The sequence below is a fragment of the Sprattus sprattus genome (genome assembly GCF_963457725.1).
Source record: "Sprattus sprattus genome assembly, chromosome: 4".
Classification (NCBI taxonomy): Eukaryota; Metazoa; Chordata; class Actinopteri; order Clupeiformes; family Clupeidae; genus Sprattus; species Sprattus sprattus.
The window spans coordinates 6,043,693-6,061,082 of NC_137923.1; the positions used below are offsets into that span (position 1 = coordinate 6,043,693).

Consider the following 17,390-nt stretch of genomic DNA (forward strand, 5'->3'; position numbering starts at 1 on the left):
ATGTCATCAGGTCGTGCGGCGAATGGGTGAGTTGCAGGAGCACTGTCCTCAAACTGGTCAGGAAAGCCGGCTCATGAAACTGAGGTGGAAAGTAGACAGTCTGTTCAGCACCTCCTCCATGTTCTCTTCTGGGGTTGCAATGCACAATCTAGGAGATTGAAGCAACAAGGATTTCATAAATTGGCCCCTGAAGGAGCAGAGTTTGATCAGGAAGTAAAGGCATATGTCTGAAGCAATGGCAGCTTGGTCTTTAATTTGTTTTATCTAACAAGTGATGGTCTTCAAAGCCACATCTTTTAAAGTAGCTAGGTGATTTTTACCTGCATTTTGTCTATTTATTAATTGGTTTAAGAAAATAAATTGAAGGGCGCTGCTCATCTCATACACTGTCCATGCTAAAGCAAACAGGTTTCTATGAGACTGGTGTTTGAGGAATCTACCTGATGTGGTGGGTCCCCTCTTTCTGACCATGCTCACAGCCTGCTCCCACACACAACCCTGTCTCTTCCAGAAGAAGACTAGAGTAGAGCACATCAGGCTTCATACCAGCCTCCTGAGCAGGATTAAAAACACCATTGTGAGACATTAAAATGTAGTTATTGGTGTGTATTTGAGATATTCACCATATAATTGTGATAGCTGTATATGATTTAGATCAGAGAGTTACTGCAAAATCCTGCAATAATGAAAAAAACATGTAAGAGTTTGTATTAATTTGAGTTGAGAAGATTTAGTTACCACCCATTCAATATTTTGTGTTGACATTTAAGTAGTTTTGACTTAAAGTAAGAAAGTGTGCTGCTGACTAAATGTATTTTCTCACCTTAGCCTCCTGTACTACACATGGCGGGAGATGGAGCTGAGGGAAAGCAAACATGCCCCCTTTGATTGGCTGGGAACTGATCCCAGGAAGGTCACCAAGAACATCGTGGACCCTGTGCACATTACTGGCCAGTGTATCCTTTATGCTTCTGATTTCCTAATAGAAATGGGCAAAATGATAGTCAGACCAAGCCCGGATTAAGCCTGTGTAAAAGCATTATGATCACTATTACAAATTGAATTTCATCTAAGGCCCTCAACATTTTTTAAACATCTCATCAATTACATAAGAAAATTGTATTCAGTGAACAAATAGGTTGCCATGTGCTCCATCTACTGACCTCAGAGAATGTTGGGTAGGAAGGATCTCCAGGCTGTGGTGGATGAGCCATAATATCCAGAGTGATCTGCCCTAGGATTGCTGAATTGGTGTCCAAGGAAAACAAGTTGTACACGTATCCCACGACTGTAGGGTCCAGATTCACAAACTCCACATAGCCACCACGCAAACCAGACCTGCAACAGGATTTACAGGAGATCAAGATTGGACTATCGTTTTGTGGCATACAGCAAATCTAGTCTAAAGTTAGCTACAGGGCACGAGGCATACAAGAGCCTGATAATCTAAACCTATACCTAATGCCAGGAGTATTCTGTCATAAAGAATTTCTAAGAAGCAGTTGAACACTTACTCGCCAAAGTATCCTTTAGAGATGGAGTTGAAGGAGGCCAGCTCAACCGAGTTGGAATATGGTGGGCCCATTTCAAAAAGCACTTTCTTATAAGACACAAACTCACAACTTGGATCATGCACACTATCCTGGTATACCTAGAGAATATGAGAAATACACATTCTGCTTGAAATAAAATTGACTTTTCCTTATTCTCTACATTTTATTACATCTACCCATGACACACGAGAGAGAAATTGAGCTGGTGAATACATAAAGGGTTAAAATATTAATTAGATTTGTCCACACTGAGGTTCAAATCGCCTCACCCACTGATTGCACAACATGGGAAAACCATCACCTCATCAGCCAGCAGAAAAAGCTTTTCTTCAGCAGCAAATCGAATCACATCCTCGATAGACTTCCTGTTCTGGACATGACCTTGTAGAAGAACAGAGAGAAAACATCTGAGACCCATGAGACCCTGAGATCATGACGTGAAAGTTAAATCATGAGTTATGGATCTCAGCAGTTAAAACCTAGAGCCTGAAAAAGGTATTAACTCTGTTATGGCTAAATTTTCCTTTTTCTTTACTGCATCGGTCACTTTTTAATACATTGCCTATAGTTAATGATCAGCTTAATTGTTTGTTAGAGCAACAAAAACTAAAAAGTTGCTCGGTAGCTCTACAATTTTGAAGGCCACGCGATTTCCGCATTTATCACACATAAGAAGTGACCATATATTAACTCAGTTATAGCATGTGGAATCACATCTGTTAGGTGTTCAAAGGTAGGCAGTTTTGTTTCTGTAGAATACTGTAGAAAACACACCAGTCAAGGTCATATTGGTAAAGAAAGCTTTAGTAAACCCGACAATTTTATGAAATCAAAGGTTTCATGGGTCACACTTTCTACAGATGCTCAGATTATAAACACTTTATTTGTATAGTCCTCCATTAACTATCTGCAGATATAGAAAGCAAGATATTCTATGATCAAAACCACTGATTTAGATATGTTTAGATTTTAGTACCTCGTTTTCATCTAGCCTGTCTGGTGATGGTGACTGCACATCATTAGTAGCCACTCAAATATAGACCTTTGCAATAAGATTAGCATTAGTGTGTTGGTGTTCCCATTATTTATCCGATTGCTCATCTTTATTATATTAGCATGTGAGGTTCTTACCATTGCATTTCTATTTACTTTATGATTTTTTTGACAATAACAAAAATTGCAATAGAGATCGCATGAGAAGATCAGTGGAGGCTCTAGTTCAGCTTATGCATGGTGTTGGCCTATGCAAGAGGACAACCTATCAGAGGTGGAAAAATAGCTAATAAAATAAAGGGGAGCTTGGGTATGTAGGGATAGGCGGAGGCAAACAACTAGGCTATGATGTAGTCATTCTAGCCAAGCATCAACATTTGACACTTTACCAGGTTTAAATTGGACGTAATTTGCCTACACTGGCTGGGCGTTATTTTCCCATAAATACACATCCCATTGTGTGGACCATTCCTTACATAATAATTGTTCATGTTCAATAAAAATAACTTTGTTTGAAAATAGGTCATTTTTGTCAATATCAATATGATCAATCCATGCAAAATGTTAATAACTGACTTTTACCATTAACCCAAGAATCATCTATTTGAGATAGAAAAAGATAGGTGCATATACCATTAATACTTATACTTGTATTATAAATACTTGTATTGCAAAAACTGCATTTCATTCCCTACCTGTTGGGTTGCCAGGGTTAATAACATAAAGTGCCATGGGATTGCAGTGCCCCCTGGCAACATGGAGGGCTCTGCGCAACTCATCCACTTTTAATTTCCAGCCCTGTTCCTCGCACAGATGGTAAGGCACCATGGTACCTCCTAGTGCTGACAGTGCCTTGTTGAAGTAGGGGTATGAAGGCACAGGTGTAAGCACACCTGTCTGTAAAAAGCCTTCACTCTGGACAAACAGCTCCAGCACCATCTATCATATAGATTCAAATGAGAATGTGATTAATTAAGGTACATTAACGTGCTTGTTGCCAAGTAATTAGCGATAGCAGAAAGTCATAGTTAAGACGAAGACATGATTTTTGCAATACATGGTAACTGAGAGCACAGCTATCACAATGAAGCTTGGATTGTCCTAAGATGTTCATCCTGTGTACGCAGGTTGTAAAATGACAATGGGTCTGATTACATAAAAAAATCTAAATACCAGTTGCACCATCAACTATTTTCAAAGTAAATTATTGATTGTACAATACAATAATAGATAACTTAATAGCCTAACCCTATTATACATTCCATGAAAATCATTTCTCAGACTAACCATAAGGGATCGTTGAGAACCAGAGGTGATAAAAATGTTCTCAGGTGAGGACTGCACACCCCCATCTCTCCGGGAAATGAATTCAGACACACTCTGTACAATTTTAGGGATTCCACGAGTAGAGGTGTATGAGCCTGTCAATACACACAGAACAACAGTCAGACATCATAGATCAGTAAGTTAAAAATAATATACACTGTGAAAATGTAACAAGTCTTTTGAACAGGCTTGTTAAATTCTTACCCACACTTCCACCGTCACACTCCCCTAACAAGCTTTTGGCTCTCTGTTGCACATCAACTGGCAGTGCCTCACTGTTTAGCAAAGAGGGGTACAAACATGTAGCAACAACCTAGAACACAACACAGAGTGTGAGAAACAGAAGGTGATATTAGAGACAATGTGCCGGGCCGAGCCGGTCCAATGCAAATTCAGTTTAGACTATTGACTAAACTATAATGTACACAGGGGCACTGACTTCATATTTTACCAAGTCTGACAAACTGCCTGACATATAAGATACATTTTCATATTCATATAGCCAGGCAGAGCCGCTCAGTCAGACAGACAGGCAGGCTCAAAGGACAGTGTTATGTCCAGTAAAGTAAACATACTGGCTGACTTAAAGCTAATGTAAAACCAAGACCCAGACACAGCAAGTGGCTGATAAGTAATAGTCTAAGCACACTCAGGAGCAGAGACAGGAATGGAAAACTACATATGCTATATTAGGATATCTAAGTTGGTTACTACTGAATCCCAGTTAGGAAATATTTGGTAAGCAATTCAGACATGGAACAACATACTATACCAAATGTCAGTATCATCAAATAGAAAGTATAAGGATGGGGGCTATCTTGTTTAAGAACAAAGGCAGTTCAAGCATATTTCAGAAGTGGCTACCTGACGGACAAAAGTCAAGGGCTTTAGTCCTCCTCTGTGCGGGTCACCCCAAGAAACATCAATTACATTCTTGTAAGGCTTTTTCACTCCCTAAAAGGTAAACAAAAAAAACTGATAGACAAACCATGTCAAAGTGACTAGTTATCACAATTGTGCCTTCACACCAAAAACCTGGCTTACCTGTTGAAGCTCTGTTGTGATCTGTGCAGCTCTTTTTGCCAGAGCCACCTGCTCAGAGCTGCTGATACTCCACAGCCTTGGGCTGACATCTCTCAAAAGGGACATCCTGACTGGGCAAGTCCTCTTTCAGGTCTCCCTAACGCTCTTTTACCCCTTTCCCTTCAAAGTTGTTATGGCTCGTGCTTCTTTTAAATTTTAGATTACCCTGACATTGTTTTCACAGAAATATAATATTGCTGTGTTCAGTTCAGTCATATCCAATCCTCCAATTCCAACTCCAATGCAAGTAAAATGAAATGCTGGACAGGTGACATTTAGGTAACATCTGAATCCTACAGCACTTCAGAATAAAAAAAAAACAGTGGGTGTGGGCTTTTCCACTTTAAGCCCTCCCCTATGTGTGACTGTCATTGTATTACTACAAATATGGCACACTTCAGCCTTGTTTAGGCTGATTTGGAAACAGAATTACTTCAAATGCGAGTAAGATTGCAGTTTATTACATAAAATCCATTATTGTTTTAGACATGAATGTCACAGTTTTGTAGATAACTGTAAGTGTACTATTGCAACAATGTCTCAGAACTTGAGGCTTGTGTAATAAATTACAAAATGTCCGTGCAAACAGTCACATATTGCATGGACTTTGTGATGATCTTCTGATTAATTTTCTATCCTTTCTTATAATGTAATGCCAAAGACATTTAAAGGACTTCCCGAGTGATATTTGTTGTCTGTCAAAATAAACCCTGAGTGTTTTTCTTAATGTGTGCGTGCGTGTACCTACTGTTGGGATTACAGCTCTTTTAAGCAAAATACAGAAGGAAAATTAAATAAGCCAATACTCTGTAATTGTTATTGCCCTTCTGAAAAGTAATAGTCTAAGCACACTCAGAGCAGAGACATGAATGAAAAACTACATATGCAATATTAGGATATCTAAGTTAGTTACTACTGAATCCCAGACATATTTGGTAAGCAATTCAGACATGGAACAACATACTATACCAAATGTCAGTTTTATTAAATAGAACGTATACGGATGGGGGTTATCGTTTGATTAGGAACAAAGGCAATTCAAGCAAATTTCAGAAGTGTAGGCTACCTGACGGACAAAAGTCAAGGGCTTTAGTCCTCCTCTGTGTGGGTCACCCCAAGAAACATCAATTACATTCTTGTAAGGCTTTTTCACTCCCTAAAAGGTGAAAAAAAATGATAGATAAACCATGCATGTCAAGTAGTTCTCACTATTGTGTTTTCACACGAAAGTCCTGGCTTACCTGTTGAAGCTCTGTTGTGATCTGTGCAGCTCTTTTTGCCAGAGCCACTTGCTCGGACCTCCTGATACTCCACAGCCTTGGGCTGACATCTCTCAAAATGGACATCCTGACTGGGCAAGTCCTCTTTCAGGTGTCCCTACCACTCTTCTACCCCTTTCCCTTCAAAGTTGTTATGGCCCTTGCTTCTTTCAAAGTTCAGATTTCCCTGACATTGTTTTCACAGAAATATAATATTGCTGTGTTCAGTTCAGTCATATTCAATCCTGCAATTCCAACTCCAATGCAAGTAAAATGAAATGCTGGACAAGGGACATTTAGGTCACATCTGATTCCTACAGGCTTTTCCCACTTTAAGCCCTCCCCTATATGTAACTGTACAAATATTGCACACTTCAGCCCTGATTTCGGCTGATTTGCAAACAGAAATACTTCAAAAGCGAGTGAGATTGCAGTTTATTACATAATATCCATTATTGTTTTAGACATGAATGTCACAGTTTTGTAGATAACGGTAAGTGTACTATTGCAACAATGACTCAGAATTTAAGGCTTGTGTAATAAATTACAAAATGTCCGTGCAAACAGTCACATATTGCATGGACTTTGTGCTGACCTTCTGATTCATTTTCTGGCCTTTCTTATAAGGTAATGCTGAAGACATTAAAATTACTTTAGTGATATTAGTTGTCTGTCAAAATAAACCTTTTCTTAATGTGTGTGTGTTTGAACCTACTGTCGGGATTACAGCTCTTTTAAGAAAAATATAAAAGAAAACATAAATAAACCAATACTTTATAATTGTTATTGCCCTTCTTTCTAAACCCAAACAGATTTAGTTTATGTAACACCATACAGGGTGCCTTGATACATGTTTAATTATTTAAAGTGATTAATCAAATGGACACAAATATGTTAGTCCCTTTTTACATTAATACACACACTGGAGTAAAGGAAGTCAGTGTTCTTTAATTTTGTCTAACAGATATTGAAACCCTGACAATTCTCACATGGGATAAATATAAACGACAACTTGAAATAGTTATCTACACTTATCACAAAATAGCCCATCATCGCATAAGTAAATCTGGATTATTCACTTTTTAGGGTTAGGCTTTAAATGTAGTGGAGTACACGATAGATTTTTTTCATTTAGGCTATTTATTTTTTTACTTTACAGCATATCCGTTGACCTTTTCATTATTCTAATGTACGTCGATTGCTGCCTGGCGGGATCTCTGCATAGTAATACTGCGCATGTGCGCAAGCAAGAAAGGGACAACGAACTGTGGTTGTGTCATGGCGGCGAAGCGTAGAGGAAATTGATGTTGACTTAACAAACTATCAGCATCAAATTGTAAACTTCGATACTGAGACCACAGTATAACTGCTATATTTTTCCTTTTGTTGTTTTTAATCGATATATTTCACGATGAATTGCAGTACAAACGTAGTTCAAGTGACCAACGTGTCACCAAGTACAACATCGGAGCAGATGCGGACGCTGTTCGGATTCCTTGGAACCATTGAGGAGCTGAAATTGTTTCCGCCTGAGTAAGTGTTCTTAACGAAAGCCAGCAATGTTATACTAACTGGCAGGGCATGGTGCGGAGTCGTATTGCTGTATATAAATATGGTAGCGAACACAACTTCATCCGATTAATACATCGACTGTTTGAACAGTTTGCGCTAGCTAACGTGATATGTTCGCTAGCTCATGGTAATCTAGCTAGCTACCGTGAATACAAGCACCACTAGGCCTGCTTTTTGGGGCATTTTCTTAACGGTAGACAAGGACGGAAGCCATGAAGTGTTGTTCAGAGAATATTTGTATTAAGGATTAGAGCCGAGAGTCAACAAGGTTGGATTGAATTGTTAGCTTCTGCGTTGCATAGCCACTCAGTCAGCTAAGTACCATTTCAGAGAGCGTGCTCACCCTCTAGCCAAGCTAGCAGCTAGCGAACAGTACACAGACATTTTTGAGCCAGCTAGTTAACGTAAGCTAATGTAGGTTAGTACGCGCTGGACTCACTTCCTATAACTTACTGAATGAGCTAGGTTGTTCATTTTAGCCGTTTAAAACTAGATTTTACATAGGAAATGCCAATAAATAAATCATTGGGTGTGTATTAAGGTGGTTAATACGCGTAAGAAAGATCACACATAATCACCTCTGCGGTGATGATGGTTGGCTATCGTTAGTCATCACAGCTATTGTTAACTCGCTGGAACTACCGTAGCTACTGATGTCGTAAATTGGCTAACCTGTTAATTCATTTAACTAGCTAATCTTTCCATCGATATAAGTACCCTCACATCAAATCTACAATTAATTGTTTTTGTGTTTCCATACGGCCCGTAATTGAAATTCATATAAGCTCCTCTGCCTGGCTGGATTCATTTGTTCCCTGAACAAAATCTACCCAATATTGGTGAAGTTTGTGTCCATTTTAGAAAAATATGGAAAAGTGTCTTTCAGTAACATCTGTCTCGTGTGTTTTTTTTTGTTTTTTTTTCAGCGAATCTCCGCTACCAGTAACGTCGCGGGTATGCTTTGTGAAGTTTCGTGAGGCAGAATCTGTGGGAGTGTCTCAACATCTGACCAACACAGTGTTTGTGGACCGTGCACTGATAGTTGTTCCCTTTGCTGAAGGTTGGTGTGCAATATATTTTGTTGTGTGTCTGTTGTGAACCATTCTTATATGACCTGACTGTTGGGAGAGTGAGGCCATCCCAAAGCACTGTGGCTGGAAGGAATCCTCTGCCATCTTAATTTAAAGACTGCTGGCAAATTAACCAGCAGGGTCGCATATCATATCTCTCCCCTTTCCATCTTGGGGTGTGTTGAGGGAGCGTCACTCTCCCAATACTGGATCTGTGCCACTCCTCCTCAGATTCCAGGTCCAGATTTTAATAAAGTGATCTAGCTGGGTTCTTCTTAAAGACCTTTGGTACACTATAAGAATTAAGGCAAAATAAACCGCTGTCTAGGATCAGTTGCATGGACTGCTTGTTAACATGGAACTGACAAGAACACACCCAGTAGATGGGGTCAGTGACCTTGCTTCACTGGTCATCGTCTTTTACAGCATAACTCAAGTCTATCAAAGGTCTGTTGTAGGGTCCCTGGACAGAGAGCCACGCGGGGCCAGAGGCTTCCCAGATGACAGATGAAGTATTTGTGCTAAAAGCATAACCATGTCTTTGAAATAATTTATTTTCTCTCTCCTCCCACACCAGACGTATCGTCTATTAAACTTCTCTCTGTTATTTGTGTGTGTGTGATTTTTGTAGTGGAGAAGGCAAAAGCAGAGCCCGCTCCTTGATGGCTGAAAGTGGTCTTCTGCCTGCCAACAGGGGGATTGTAGAAAGTTACAAAAAGGCCAGCAAGCATTTCAAGCCCCCCCCCCCTCTCTCTCTCCAGTTTTCATCTGCTCTCTCTGTTCTCTTTCTCTAATTCTCTTCTTCCGATGCATCATGCATTTAAGATGAACAACAACAATAATTGCATTTCAGTTTAGCATTGAAAAACAATATCTGCAGTCAAATCGATTCTGCTTCATCCTATCTAAAGATTGTGATTCAAAAAATGCTGTGCCTTTATCAGGTGTCTTAGCTCTGAATGATGTCACATTAATTGGAAATGATTGACAGAAGCACTGCGTCCTTTAATGGTCAGACTGCACCTTAACTGTGCAGGAGACAATACAATTCCCAAACAACCTCCTGTGTCTTTTTCCTCTCTCATTCCAACAGATTCTGATGTTTAAATTGTTTAGCTGTTATACCATTTGCCTTTAAAACTGGTCTGTAGTTATTACAATCTGAAATACAGACTCTCACCGCGTGATTGGACAGTCAGATGATGATGATGCTTTTGCACACCTGTATTATTAGTGATATGAGAAAGGTAACTGATGTGAATGAGCCACTCCACATGTAATGCGTGCCTGGTGCAGTGCCCTCTCTTTAACGGTGGTCTTTCTGTTTTTGTTGTTGTGTTTTACAGTTCTTTTTCCTGGCTCTGCCAGCCCTGTTTACCAGACCCCTGCTGAAAATGCCACCCAACAGTTTTGTCTCCTGCAGCACAGTCTTCTTTCTCATATTGCCTGTTTTTATATGTGTTTTTATATGTGTTCTCTGTCCGTATGAACCCGGTTTATATTGAAGTCATGCACACAGCACACATACACACATGTAGCATTTTGCATCGCTCTCGATAAATTGTGACGTTCTTTGGATTCGTTTTCTCTCCCATCCCCCTCCCCAGCAACAAGGCTATGATGTAGTTCAGTGGTAACATTGACGGGCTTTTGTTGGCTGTGAAACCTGAGAGCTTCCAGTTTTCTGAGCTCTCCCCCTTTGGCCCGTATCCGGTGTCCCATAGATAGAAAACGTTAGTGACTATATCTAAAGTTTGCTAAAAAGGGCCGGGCTATTTTGATACGATCCCATTCTCTTGTCAGGTAAGGATGGTTTCCAGCAAAAGCCCCGAAACTAGAATTACGATTCCTACATGTCACTCAATTCTTAATTTACGTGATGCATAAGAGTCATTGTGTTGCTGGTAAGTCACACCATGAAGAAAAAAATGTACCATGTTAATGTATATCTCCGAAATCTCTTAAACTCTTTTTGTTTTGTGTATCTCGATTTTTCTTCTGTGTGCTTTTTTAGCGATGCAGCCAACGTGAGTCGCTTGTTCATTAAACACCTATATGAAAGTTGAGAGCACATCCGCAGTGGAGAACCGACTGTGCTCGCTAACGTTTGGTTCATGACTTAAAAAACGAGTTCAGGTGATCACATCTTGGCAGTCTCAACTGCAGTAGTGTGTATTTGTGACAATTTTTTTTTTGTTTTCCCCATCTTAAGTCATTTAACATTGTTAGAAAAAAAAAATAGAGGGACCAGTCAAAGCCACATAGCAAAGACTGAAGGAACCTGTACTCAAAGAAAAGTACAAGAGCTTGTTATGAAACTTGTGGCTAGCTGTTGATCTCAGGTACTGACTTAATAAGATGTCTTTATTTTTGTGCTTTTTCTTTGTCCGTCTTTTTTTTTTTCTTCCTTTCTCTCTTTTGTGTGTCTTTTGGATGCCTACCTTTTTGTTTGTGTTTAATGCTGGTGTGTTTTTTATGTAGGAGTTATTCCTGACGAGGCAAAAGCTTTGTCTCTACTGGCGCCAGCAAATGCAGTGGCAGGGATTCTTCCTGGTGGAGGTCTGCTGCCCACCCCCAACCCTCTGGCATCGGTGAGCACACAATCCCATACAATCATTCTCCCACACGGTGGTATATTCATCTCTGTTACCGCTGGGAGAAATGGCCAGGGTGGCTGGAGTTAATTTCATTGTTTCCACTACCCTGCAGTCTGCCTCAAAATAAATGATTGGGCAAAAGGGTGGTTGTTGATGAAATGTGTCGTCGTTCTTGTTTTACAGATGGGAAATGTTCAGATGGGTGGCATGGGAGCACCCAACATGGACATGGGAGCCTTCGGCCTGCCTGGAGCGAACATGAATCCTCAGGTTTGTTTTTTTCTTGGGATAAATGGAGTCAATTAATATTTGTTTTTGGTATTTCAAAATGTAACCTCAACATTTACATTTTTTTAGTCTCTCACTGCTGAACAACTGCTGAAGATCATGTCCTCCGTCGATCCAAAGTAAGTTACTTATCTTTGTCTCCTAATGACTTTTAAAGAAATAGGAAAGGAAGTCTTAAAAAGTTTATTTGTTCGTTATGTCATGAATTCATTTTTATTTCAGAATGAATCACATGGCCGCTGGGATGGGGATGAACATGAACATGAGCATGAACCCAATGACCATGAAGGCAGATGCGGCCAGCAAAGAGATCGAGGAGGCCATGAAACGGGTGCGAGAGGCCCAGTCGCTCATCTCGGCTGCCATCGAACCTGGCAGTAAGTGCAAAAGCCCTTCTGATCTGAAACTCCTATTCAAAACTCTTACTGACAGATGTGCTATCAAATGAGAGTTGTCCCGAGTTTCCTGACCGGAATCTCTTTTCAGACAAGAAGGAAAGCAAGCGCAGCAAGCACTCCCGCTCCAGGTCCCGGTCCAGACGGAGGAGATCCCGCTCCAGGTCCAGACACAGGTAGAGTCCCTTCACAGGATCCATGTGGCAGCGACCGAAAGGCTTGTGTCTCTGTTCTGATGGTCGCAGTTCATTGAGTGGTGCACTCAGTTCTGTCTTTCTTTTCCTGCTTGAACTGTGTGTCAGGCGCTCAAGGAGCAGGTCTAGGCGGCGCTCACGTTCCAAGAGTAGACGGCGTTCAAAGAGTCCCCGCAGGAAGAGGTCCCACTCCAGAGAACGAGGCAGACGATCACAGAGCAAGTCCAGGTTTGGCACCTCCTACTGTTTCCCTCAACACCCCCATAGTGCCTCTACCTCTCTTCAGAAGCCCATGTTGATGCCAGTGCTGTCTCTGTGTCCACAGGACTCCCACAGTTTTTATTTTGTTTAAAAATATATATATAAAAATAAAAAAAGCCATCTGGACACACGTTTTCCTTTTTGTTGTTGTTACTTGATGTTTTCTGATGATGTTTCCAACACAGGGAGAGGAGGAAGGATGACCGAGACAAGAAACGCTCCAAAACACCACCCAAGAGCTACAGCACTGCCAGGAGGTCTCGCAGCACCAGCCGGTGAGTGATGACATTACTGTAATGGACATCTGTTTTTCCTTTTAATCAGAACATGTGTATTGAAATAATATTTTCATTACTCTCAAAGCCAGTGGCGGTCCGTGCATTTCACGATTCGCCTTCAGCGATGTCCTACACGAAAGTTAAACTGAGTGAATCCACCTCTTAATACCATCATTATGACGCCATGGCTCTCGAACCATATATTTATACAGAAAGCCGGTATAAGTGAGCATTGGATCACCTTAACATAGTCGAGTACAACAGACTTTATTAATATTTCCGGAGCATTTAAAATCAATACACCCGTATTAACAATTCATTAAGAGTGATAAACTCTCAGTTATATGATCGCTTGGATATTACTGTCACAACTTAAAAATAAAAGGCGATTTTCAGGGATAAGTTTTATTAAGTCCACCGAAAGTAGCCTATGTGAGCTTTAACAAGTTTGTCCACTTAACATCGCATTGTCCCACCTGCAAAGCAGTTTCATTAAACCTACCCGATCCTCACGATATCCATTTTTTCTTGAAAGTTCCGTCTTGAAAATGGCGTTGTAATTGTATCAAAAACTGGAATTATCAAGTTGGTGTAAACTAGTTTATTTGAGTTGGTTAATGTAATTATATTTAGTCTTACCAACGTTTTCGCTATGTGAACGTTTTCGCATTCGCCAACTAAACTGAGCACTGATGCAATGCGTCAGTCTGCCTCAGTATCCAATCAAAGGTCGTTTACGTGTCACATTCAACGCGGGCCTGCTAGCTGGCCCAATGTCGCCAACTCAAAATTTGATTGGTTATCACAACTGTCTGTTTCAGTTCATTCAACTTAAACGAACTGAAACAGCCAGTTGTGATAACCAAACAGATGTACACGGGCCTTCACTGTGAATTCTGAAGGCCTCAGGGAAGATTTCTTGGAGCCTGGCAACACTACAGGCGCCCTCACTGTTGTCGGAAGATTTCTCGGAGCCTGGCAACAGATGATAGCTGAAATATGATTGGATGAAGGCTCTAACATAAATAAACAATATGTATGAAAGAAAATATTAAATTTAAATGTATTTTATTACATTTATTTTCTGATGTTTAGGCCAGCAGAGAAGGCCTTGCTGGCCCTGACGGACCACCACTGCTCAAAGCTGTTGAGTCTGTTATTACTTGGGGTCCTTTTGGTAATTTTTTTTGACAAGTATACAAAGTATCTGCCTGAATGTGAGGGATGATTGGTGTGTTCTTGCTACGCTGTGTCATGCTGCAGGAGGAGGAGGAGAAGCCGCAGTGCTACTCGGAGTCCCAAGAGGATTGTGTCAAGGTCTCCATCACCCAGAAGGTGAGTGTCGGATCACACACACACACAATACCTGGAACCTTAAGTGGGGTTCGCAGGCTTCCTAGCTGAGGGTAACTCACTGTAGTGGCTCTCGACTGACTTGGAAGTGTATAGACGTATCCTTTTTTCACGCCCTCGTATAAATACATAAATAATAATAATTTGTAGGGTAGCATAAATATTTAACTTTTTCTATGGCATAACTGGTAATTCTGCATATAGCGTGTGATTTTAATTTCTGCAGGTTGATTGTTTCAGTGCCTAACGTACAGTGATCGCTGCAGGGCTCTAACATGCTTTTGCTTTTAACATCAACTGCACTGCATTGCCCCCGTAGACACAAGAAGGAGAAGAAGAAGGAACGCGGGCGAGAGAAGGACCGGGAGCGCGACCGTGACAGGAAGGCGGAGAAGGAGCGCAGCCGGGACAACAGGGAACGCTCCAGCAGCAAGAAGAAAAGGTCCAAAGACAAGGACAAGGAGAAGGACAAGGAGCGGGATCGTGACAGGAAGTCCGACAGCGAGAAAGGAGATGTCAAGGTACTTCAGCAGTGAATGAAGAGTCTGAGCCATGCAGAAAAGGCTGGTCTAGTTTGCACACTACCCAAAAGTAGCCTGGTTTGAAAAAGAAAATGCCTTTTGACTTGCATAGAAAGACCATGCTCAGACGACTGCAGTTTATCTTCAAGTAAAATAAGTCTGTAAAAGTAAGAATAAGAAGAAAATTGCCTCAATTTCTTCAGTAAACAAGTAGATGTGATAGAAAAAGTAGTTTGTTATTAACAGCCCAGGTATATACTTCTGCGGATGCAGCTACTTTTTAAGGTCCGTGCACGGTGCAGTTTTCATCGTCACGGCCCGTGTGGCACCGAAATTTCGTGTCCGCACAGACTTGTGGACATTGACTGCACATGTGCATGCAAGTTTTAAAGCATTAGTTCAGGGTCAGGAGAAAACGATCCATTTACGTCCCCTTTATTCATTTAAAGTTTTTATCCAAAGTGTCTTACAGTACATATCTACGTTTTATATCAGTATGTTTGCTCTGTGGAAATAAAACTACTGGAAACATGTTGATAAAATGAGTTTCGTTTATTTCATGCGAATCGTAGCCAATTAGGTAGAGGAGTTAAGTCATGAAGAGAGGCAGAAAAAAACTAGGCCTGTTCAAATTATCAGTCTTTGCTGTAGATTTATACAACACTTAGACACTTAGACGCGTGTCTGCAACAGCAAAGCTAGTATGCTTTGGAGTCACCCATGCACACATTTTGTAGTATACATGGGCTGTTCGAGTACTTGACTTGCCTTCTGCTCTGAGAAGAAGCTCATGAAGATGTGTCATCTCCCTCAGGTCACACGTGACTATGACGAAGAGGAGCAGGGCTACGATAGCGAGAAGGAGCGAGAGGAGAAGAAGAAGCAACAACAGCAGCAGCAGCAGGAGAAGGAGGAGGAGGAGGAGTCGGACGACTCCGGAGCCTCTCCCGTCCACGCCAAGGGCAACGGTAACGGCGTGGGGGTAACCAAGGAGGCCAAGCTCAACGGCGACGAGCACCACGAGGAGGAGGACATGGAAGTCAGCGACTAAGCAGGCCGAGCCAATATTACTGTTCTCTCAATAACTCCCCACCCCTTGTCCACATTCACTCCCAAATCCAGTCAGTACTCGGAGCTAGGTCACACACCTATGGTCTGATAAGTGAACATGGCAAGTCATACCCACTAGGACGCATTTATTTTAGTTACAATTTTAGTTAAGGTGTATAGTTGTTTTCCCCCTAAGCGTAGACAGACAGGAAGCAAATCAGTTGGTAATGTTTGGGAGGATTGCTCTGTAGGCGAGATGTATTGTCAGGTTTTTTGTTTTGCTTTCCCCTGTTCTGGTTTTGGAAACGAGAAGGACCTTTAAGAGTTGAATGGCTGTCATTTTTTTTTGTGGACCTGGGTCTGTGACGTGGTAACGGTGAGACCCATGTCACTTTTTTTTTTTTGTATGCTTTGAACTTACTGGATGAATATTTACGCTTATTAATTATTTGAAGTCATGTAAGCTTAAAACGTTACTTTTTAGTCCTGCTCTGCTTTCAGGGGAATTCATAATCAGAGGTGGTAATTTTTTTTCTCTCCACATCTTCATTTCATGTCCACAGCTGTTTTTAATCTACCAGTCATTCTCCTCTGGTGATCTTTCAGAAGTATATATTCAAAGTGTGCCGTCACTCTTGTAAATGGCAACGTGATGTTGTTTCCCATCGAGAATCAATGGCTAATGTACAGAATAGTCCTCTGATGCTTGAGATCCCAGTAGCCAATATTCAATAGAGATGATTGCTGACCATTTTGTTTGAGTTTGTGATGTGTTTTACTGTTGTCTCTTTTTATACTATATAAATAAACCGACATGGTTGGAAAAATGCATTTGTTGTTAATATTTGATTAGGCTGAACTATTTCTATGGCAGAACCTTGTCATTGGATGGTAGACAAAGACAAACCACACGCAATAGCTTTTTGACTTATGTATGTTTTTATTCCTGCTTGGATTCTTATGAAAATATTGTAGCATGTGTTAACTGTACAGTTTGTAGTTTTCTAAGGTGATGTTTCAATAGAGTATACTTAAAGATTCCTCTGACTTTTGAAGAAGAAAAAAAACATGCTTCAAGCTCTCTGATTTACAGTACAAAATTGGGATGAACTACTGTCTGTGAATGGAATAAACTAAAAATATTTCATGGGTTAAACAGCTTTACAATAGAGCCACACCACAGCTGTACATGAAGTCCTTAGCACAAAACCTGGCTGTGTAGTCGGTCACTGCTGATGTTTTTATTAAGGTGTGACACATTGTGGAGGTGACTTTCCAAGCTCTAGTAAGGCTCTCCAATGACTGTAATAGTGTTACAGAAATGCATATGGACTCAAGGACCCACAAATCAGCAACACCGTTAAACCACAGTATACTTACAGAATGCCAAAAAAAATCAAAAGAAATGGGAATAACTGGAAAATAAACTACATAGTTTTCTGGTCAACAATGAGCTGCTGTAGTGCTGGTGCATTACTTAAGGAGTTCTGCACTCCTTAAGTCAGATGGGAGGTGAAATGATTGCAGCAAAGTGCTCGACTGCTACATAGGGCTTCCTTTGGTACAATACTGCAACTAATTCAGGATGAAAGGCCGG

At 40.8% G+C, this 17,390-nt stretch overlaps 2 protein-coding genes across 2 annotated transcripts; one reads left to right on the forward strand and one right to left on the reverse strand.

Moving 5' to 3' along the window:
* Window positions 1–57: 57 nt before the first annotated feature.
* On the reverse strand, window positions 58–5,021 carry LOC308364183 (alanine aminotransferase 2; the record flags this gene model as incomplete). Its single annotated transcript, XM_080837205.1, has 11 exons — window positions 58–148; window positions 441–553; window positions 824–979; window positions 1,164–1,338; window positions 1,515–1,651; window positions 1,855–1,934; window positions 3,242–3,485; window positions 3,834–3,967; window positions 4,077–4,185; window positions 4,737–4,826; window positions 4,917–5,021. 11 exons carry the CDS (start codon window positions 5,019–5,021, stop codon window positions 58–60), a joined length of 1,434 nt encoding a protein of 477 aa, XP_080693331.1.
* Window positions 5,022–7,464: 2,443 nt separating this feature from the next.
* Window positions 7,465–16,620, forward strand: LOC308364180 (uncharacterized protein). Its single transcript, XM_080837202.1, has 12 exons — window positions 7,465–7,747; window positions 8,713–8,846; window positions 11,338–11,447; window positions 11,637–11,723; window positions 11,811–11,860; window positions 11,964–12,118; window positions 12,228–12,312; window positions 12,439–12,558; window positions 12,777–12,866; window positions 14,133–14,204; window positions 14,542–14,743; window positions 15,558–16,620. The coding sequence occupies exons 1-12, from the start codon at window positions 7,626–7,628 to the stop codon at window positions 15,792–15,794; spliced, it is 1,464 nt and encodes a 487-aa protein (XP_080693328.1). The 5' UTR covers window positions 7,465–7,625; the 3' UTR covers window positions 15,795–16,620.
* Window positions 16,621–17,390: the final 770 nt, after the last annotated feature.